This window comes from Scyliorhinus canicula, chromosome 13 (assembly GCF_902713615.1).
Source record: "Scyliorhinus canicula chromosome 13, sScyCan1.1, whole genome shotgun sequence".
Taxonomy (NCBI): domain Eukaryota; kingdom Metazoa; phylum Chordata; class Chondrichthyes; order Carcharhiniformes; family Scyliorhinidae; genus Scyliorhinus; species Scyliorhinus canicula.
This window is the reverse complement of record NC_052158.1, coordinates 1,368,427-1,374,916: the sequence shown is the minus strand read 5'-3', so window position 1 is coordinate 1,374,916 and position 6,490 is coordinate 1,368,427. Positions and strand designations below refer to the sequence as shown.

At 55.4% G+C, this 6,490-nt stretch overlaps 1 protein-coding gene across 1 annotated transcript; it reads left to right on the top strand.

Moving 5' to 3' along the window:
- Positions 1-2,611: 2,611 nt before the first annotated feature.
- On the top strand, positions 2,612-6,049 carry LOC119976413. The gene is made up of 2 exons (XM_038816938.1): positions 2,612-3,194; positions 5,548-6,049. The coding sequence occupies exons 1-2, from the start codon at positions 2,612-2,614 to the stop codon at positions 5,769-5,771; spliced, it is 807 nt and encodes a 268-aa protein (XP_038672866.1). The 3' UTR covers positions 5,772-6,049.
- Positions 6,050-6,490: the final 441 nt, after the last annotated feature.

Sequence of the window (6,490 nt, the reverse complement as noted above, 5' to 3'; positions counted from 1 at the left end):
GTTGCCAGTGGGTGTAGCCAGTGGGTGTAGCCAGGAGGGTGTAGCCAGTGGGTGTAGCCAGTGGGTGTTGCCAGTGGGTGTAGCCAGTGGGTGTAGCCAGTGGGTGTAGCCAGGTGGGTGTAGCCAGGAGGGTGTTGCCAGTGGATGTAGCCAGTGGGTGTAGCCAGTGGGTGTAGCCAGGTGGGTGTAGCCAGGATGGTGTAGCCAGTGGATGTAGCCAGTGGGTGTAGCCAGTGGGTGTAGCCAGGTGGGTGTAGCCAGTGGGTGTTGCCAGTGGGTGTAGCCAATGGGTGTAGCCAGTGGGTGTTGCCAGTGGGTGTAGCCAGGAGGGTGTAGCCGGTGGGTGTAGCCTGTGGGTGTAGCCAGTGGGTGTAGCCAGTGGGTGTTGCCAGTGGGTGTTGCCAGTGGGTGTAGCCAGTGGGTGTAGCCAATGGGTGTAGCCAGTGGGTGTTGCCAGTGGGTGTAGCCAGGAGGGTGTAGCCGGTGGGTGTAGCCAGTGTGTGTAGCCAGTGGGTGTAGCCAGTGGGTGTAGCCAGGTGGGTGTAGCCAGTGGGTGTAGCCAGGAGGGTGAATCCAGTGGGTGTAGCCAGTGGGTGTAGCCAGTGGGTGTAGCCAGTGGGTGTAGCCAGGAGGGTGTAGCCAGGTGGGTGTAGCCAGTGGGTGTAGCCAGTGGGTGTAGCCAGTGGGTGTAGCCAGTGGGTGTAGCCAGTGGGTGTAGCCAGGAGGGTGTAGCCAGGAGGGTGTAGCCAGGTGGGTGTAGCCAGGTGGGTGTAGCCAGTGGGTGTTGCCAGTGGGTGTAGCCAGGAGGGTGTAGCCAGTGGGTGTAGCCAGGTGGGTGTAGCCAGGTGGGTGTAGCCAGGTGGGTGTTGCCAGTGGGTGTTGCCAGTGGGTGTTGCCAGTGGGTGTAGCCAGTGTGTGTAGCCAGTGGGTGTTGCCAGTGGGTGTAGCCAGGAGGGTGTAGCCAGTGGGTGTAGCCAGTGGGTGTTCCCAGGTGGGTGTAGCCAGTGGTTGTAGCCAGTGGGTGTTGCCAGTGGGTGTAGCCAGTGGGTGTAGCCAGTGGGTGTTGCCAGTAGGTGTAGCCAGGAGGGTGTAGCCGGTGGGTGTAGCCGGTGGGTGTAGCCAGTGGGTGTTGCCAGTGGGTGTAGCCAGTGGGTGTAGCCACTGGGTGTAGCCAGGTGGGTGTAGACAGTGGGTGTAGCCAGTAGGTGTTGCCAGTGGGTGTAGCCAGTGTGTGTAGCCAGTGGGTGTAGCCAGTGGGTGTTGCCAGTGGGTGTAGCCAGTGGGTGTAGCCAGGTGGGTGTAGCCAGTGGGTGTAGCCAGGTGGGTGTAGCCAGTGGGTGTAGCCAGTGGGTGTAGCCAGTGGGTGTAGCCAGTGGGTGTAGCCAGTGGGTGTAGCCAGTGGGAGTAGCCAGGTGGGTGTAGCCAGGTGGGTGTAGCCAGTGGGTGTTGCCAGTGGGTGTAGCCAGGAGGGTGTAGCCAGTGGGTGTAGCCAGTGGGTGTTCCCAGGTGGGTGTAGCCAGTGGTTGTAGCCAGTGGGTGTTGCCAGTGGGTGTAGCCAGTGGGTGTAGCCAGTGGGTGTTGCCAGTAGGTGTAGCCAGGAGGGTGTAGCCGGTGGGTGTAGCCGGTGGGTGTAGCCAGTGGGTGTTGCCAGTGGGTGTAGCCAGTGGGTGTAGCCACTGGGTGTAGCCAGGTGGGTGTAGACAGTGGGTGTAGCCAGTAGGTGTTGCCAGTGGGTGTAGCCAGTGTGTGTAGCCAGTGGGTGTAGCCAGTGGGTGTTGCCAGTGGGTGTAGCCAGTGGGTGTAGCCAGGTGGGTGTAGCCAGTGGGTGTTGCCAGTGGGTGTAACCAGTGGGTGTAGCCAGTGGCTGTAGCCAGTGGGTGTTGCCAGTGGGTGTAGCCAGTGGGTGTTGCCAGTGGGTGTAGCCAGTGGGTGTAGCCAGTGGGTGTTGCCAGTGGGTGTAGCCAGTGGGTGTAGCCAGTGGTTGTAGCCAGTGGGTGTTGCCAGTGGGTGTAGCCAGGTGGGTGTAGCCAGTGGGTGTAGCCAGTGGGTGTAGCCAGGTGGGTGTAGCCGGTGGGTGTAGCCAGTGGGTGTAGCCAGTGGGTGTAACCAGTGGGTGTAGCCAGTGGGTGTAGTCAGTGGGTGTAGCCAGTGGGTGTAGCCAGTGGGTGTTGCCAGTGGGTGTAGCCAGTGGGTGTTGCCAGTGGGTGTAGCCAGTGGGTGTAGCCAGTGTGTGTTGCCAGTGTGTGTAGCCAGTGGGTGTATCCAGGAGGGTGTAGCCAGTGGGTGTTGCCAGTGGGTGTAGCCAGTGGGTGTTGCCAGTGGGTGTTGCCAGTGGGTGTAGCCAGTGTGTGTAGCCAGTGGGTGTAGCCAGTGGGTGTAGCCAGGAGGGTGTAGCCAGTGGGTGTTGCCAGTGGGTGTAGCCAGTGGGTGTAGCCAGTGGGTGTTGCCAGTGGGTGTTGCCAGTGTGTGTAGCCAGTGGGTGTAGCCAGTGGGTGTAGCCAGTGGGTGTTGCCTGGGAGGGATGGTGGCCCAGCCTCCCACAGCCTCCCAGTTTGCTCTATAAAGGCAGAGTTGAGCCTGTCAGCTCAGTATCCCAGCACCAGGCAGCAGGATGGGGTCGGGTGCGGAGTCCCAGCCGGCAATCCGGGGCTGGCTGCGGGTCAGATCCCTGGCAGACACCTGGCGTGTTGAGGAGCAGTTGACGTATTTGCAAACGGACGGGGGTCTGCAGTTGCATTATGAACAGACTTACTTCAGCCGCAGCAGGCTGTGGGGCTGGGGCCTCGGGCGGTGGGTCCTGTGCCTGAGCGGAGCGCTGTGCCATCGTTTCCAATCCTACCGTCTCCAGCGGGATGTTCCGGACAGCGGAGGATCCACCAGCCGGCTGCTGATGCGCTGTGCCAAAGATGCCGGGCTCTTCATTCTGTGCTCCGTGCCCTGGGTCTGCTGCCTCTGGTGCCTGGCCTGCCTGTTTGCCTCAGGGTCACAGCCCTGCCCGTTGTGCCCGCACTGCCTGTGGTGCCTGCCCTGTCTCTGGCTTCTCCCCTGCCTCTATTATCTGTGGTGCCTCTGCATTCGGAAGGCCGACACGTTGTACGTCCTTTACCACAGCAGCACCCTGGACATGTTCAAGCTGACTGACGCGCCTGACTCTCTCTACCACCTTTACCTGCAATACATGACATTGAAAGTCGGTAGGTCTGATTTGCTCCTAATCGCAACTGAAAATAAACAAATATGTTCCGGCCTCAATTCCAGAAAGTGTAACCTTAAACTCAATGTCAGGAAAACGTAGATAAGACTTCTCGCGCTGCGGCTCCATTTCAATGCAGATTTAGATTTGGATTTAATAATAACCTTTATTGTCACAAGTAGGCTGACATTAACACTGTAATGAAGTTAGTGTGAAAAGCCCCTAGTCGCCACATTCGGGTACACAGAGGGAGAATTCAGAATGTCCAATACACCCAACAGCACGTCTTTCGGGACTTGTGGGAGGAAACCGGAGCCCCCGGAGGAAACCCACGCAGACACGGGGAGAACGTGCAGACTCCGCACAGACAGTGACCCAAGCCGGGAATCGAACCCGGGACCCTGGCTCTGTGAGGCAACAGTGCTAACCACTGCGATTTGGGTTTATTGCCCCATGTACTGAGGTACAGTGAAAAGTATTGTTCTGCGTCCAGCACAGACAGATCATTCCATGCATGAAAAACATCGGACATATGATAAATACACAATGTAAATACATAGACACAGGCATCGGGTGAAGCATACAGAGTGTAGTACTGCTCAGTGGAGAAGCTGTATGGAGAGGGCAGCACGGTAGCATTGTGGATAGCACAATTGCTTCACAGCTCCAGGGTCCCAGCTTCGATTCCGGCTTGGGCCACTGTCTGTGTGGAGTCTGCACATCCTCCCCGTGTCTGCATGGGTTTCCTCCGGGTGCTCCGGTTTCCTCCCACAGTCCAAAGATGTGCAGGTTAGGTGGATTGGCCGTGATAAATTGCCCTTAGTGTCCAAAATTGCCCTTAGTGTTGGGTGGGGTTACTGGGTTATGGGGATAGGGTGGAGGTGTTGACCTTGGGTAGGGTGCTCTTTCCAGGAGCCGGTGCAGACTCGATGGGCCGAATGGCCTCCTTCTGCACTGTAAATTCTATGAGATCAGTTCAGTCCATACGAGGGTCGTTTAGGAGTCTGGGAAGAGCTGGGAATTTGTTTGTGCGTGTTCTCAGACTTCTGTATCTCCTGCCCAATGGAAGAAGTTGGAAGAGTGAGTAAGCTGGGTGGGAGGGGTCTTAGATTATGCTGCCCGCTTTCCCCAGGCAGCGGGAGGTGTAGATGGAGTCAATGGATGGGAGGCAGGTTTGTGTGATGGACTGGGCAGTGTTCACGACTCTCTGAAGTTCCTTGCGGTCCTGGGCCGAGCAGTTGCCATACCAGGCTGTGATGCAGCCCGATAGGATGCTTTCTATGGTGCATCTGTAAAAGTTGGTACGGGTTAATGTGGACGTGCCGAATTTCCTTAGTTTCCTGAGGAAGTAGAGGCGCTGTTGTGCTTTCTTGGTGGTAGCATCGACGTGGGTGGACCAGGACAGATTTTTGGTGATGTGCACACCTGGGAATTTGAAACTGCTAACCAGCCTGAGGGGCTGGTTTAGCACACTGGGCTAAATCGCTGGCTTTGAAAGCAGACCAATCCAGGCCAGCAGCACTGTTCAATTCCCGTACCAGCCTCCCCGAACAGGCGCCAGAATATGGCGACTAGGGGCTTTTCACAGTAACTTCATTTCAAGCCTACTCGTGACAATAAGCCATTTCATCTCCACCTCGGCCCCATTGATGCTGACAGGGGTGTGTACAGTACTTTGCTTCCTGAAAGCAATGACCAGTGCTTTAGTTTTGCTGGCATTGAGGGAGAGATTGTTGTCGTTACACCACTCCACTAGGTTCTCTATCTCCCTCCTGTATCCTGACTCATCGTCATTCGTGATCCAACTCACTACGGTCAGCAAACCTGTAGATGGAGTTGGAACCAAGTTTTGCCACGCAGTCGTGTGTGTACAGGGAGTAGAGTAGGGGGCTAAGTACGCAGCCTTGCGGGGCCCCGGTATTGAGGACTATCGGGGAGGAGGCGTTGTTTATTCTTACTGATTGGGGTCGATGGGTCAGAAAGTCGAGGATGCAGTTGCAGAGGGAGGAGCCAAGTCCTAGGTTTTGTCTCGTTTGATTTTGGATGGGTTAACGTTCTGTGTTAGAGTAACGGACAAGCAGATATCTGTCCACAGGTACAGGTAAAGTCACCACAGTCCCAGGTGACCATCGGCTGCTTTCCCCTTTGAGGAGGGGGGGGAGAGCTGACTGGTTTAACTGGAGGGTCACCACACCTCAGGCGAGGGGCAAGGATTGAGAAGGCGGGGTCTCCATGAATAACCTCAGGTATCCACAGAATGTCTGCCGGCTATCACGAATCTGAAAACAGATTTGCTGCACCTGGAGGGCGGGGAAATGCTGAAGGGATTCTAACATCTGACTTAATATTCACAGGACGACCAAACCTCATTGCTATAATCGACGGTGTGGACGATGCCCAAGCGGTTGAAGAATCCATAAAGTGGGAACAGCCCACTTTAGGCCAGTGCTGTGCTGGGATCTTCGTATTCCAGGATTTAAAGCGGGATTGGGAAGCAGATCCAAACGCTGGGGAGGCGAGGCGGCTGAAAGATTACGTGGCCGAATATTTCAGCAGGCCACAGCAAGCAGGAGATTGATTCTGCAACGTTATCAGCCTGTTAAACTGGCTGACAGCTGGCTGCTCTCTCAGCTCAGGCCTGTACCCCGCTCGGTTTGGCAAGTGGGACTGCCTAACTCTGATGGGCTTCTGTCTCCTCAGTTGGGGTCACGTTAACCAGGCCGACCGCAAACATGTTTCCACGGAAGGGTTTGTTTGCAGCAATTGATATTGCCATGATCAAGGTACTTTCCTGCTTGTTTGTGTCGACTAGACCAGATGGCCTGCATAATAAGGTCTAAAATAAATGGCTGCAGAGTTGGTAGATGCATTGGGTGTAATCTTTCAAGACTCCGGCACATTGGAAAACAGCTAATGTAACATCTCTATTCAAAAGGGGGAGGGGGGAGCAGATGGCAGGAATCTATTGGTCAGTTGGCATAACATCGGTAATAAGGAACACACTAGAATCCGTTATTAAGCAGGTTGTAGCAAAATAGTTAGAGAAATATAACCCGGTCAGGCAGAGTCACATGGTTTCCTGAAAGGGAAATAGGGATTGGCAAATTTAATTGAAGTTCTTTGAGGAAGTAACAAGCAATGTGGATGGAGGGGAATCTGTAGATGGGCTGTACTGAGATTTCCTAAAGGCCTTCACTAACGTGCCACGTCAAAGGTTACTCCATAAAATAAGATTTCATAGTGTAGGGGGAACATTGCAGGGAAAGATGATTGGTGAGCTAACAGGAAGCACGGGGC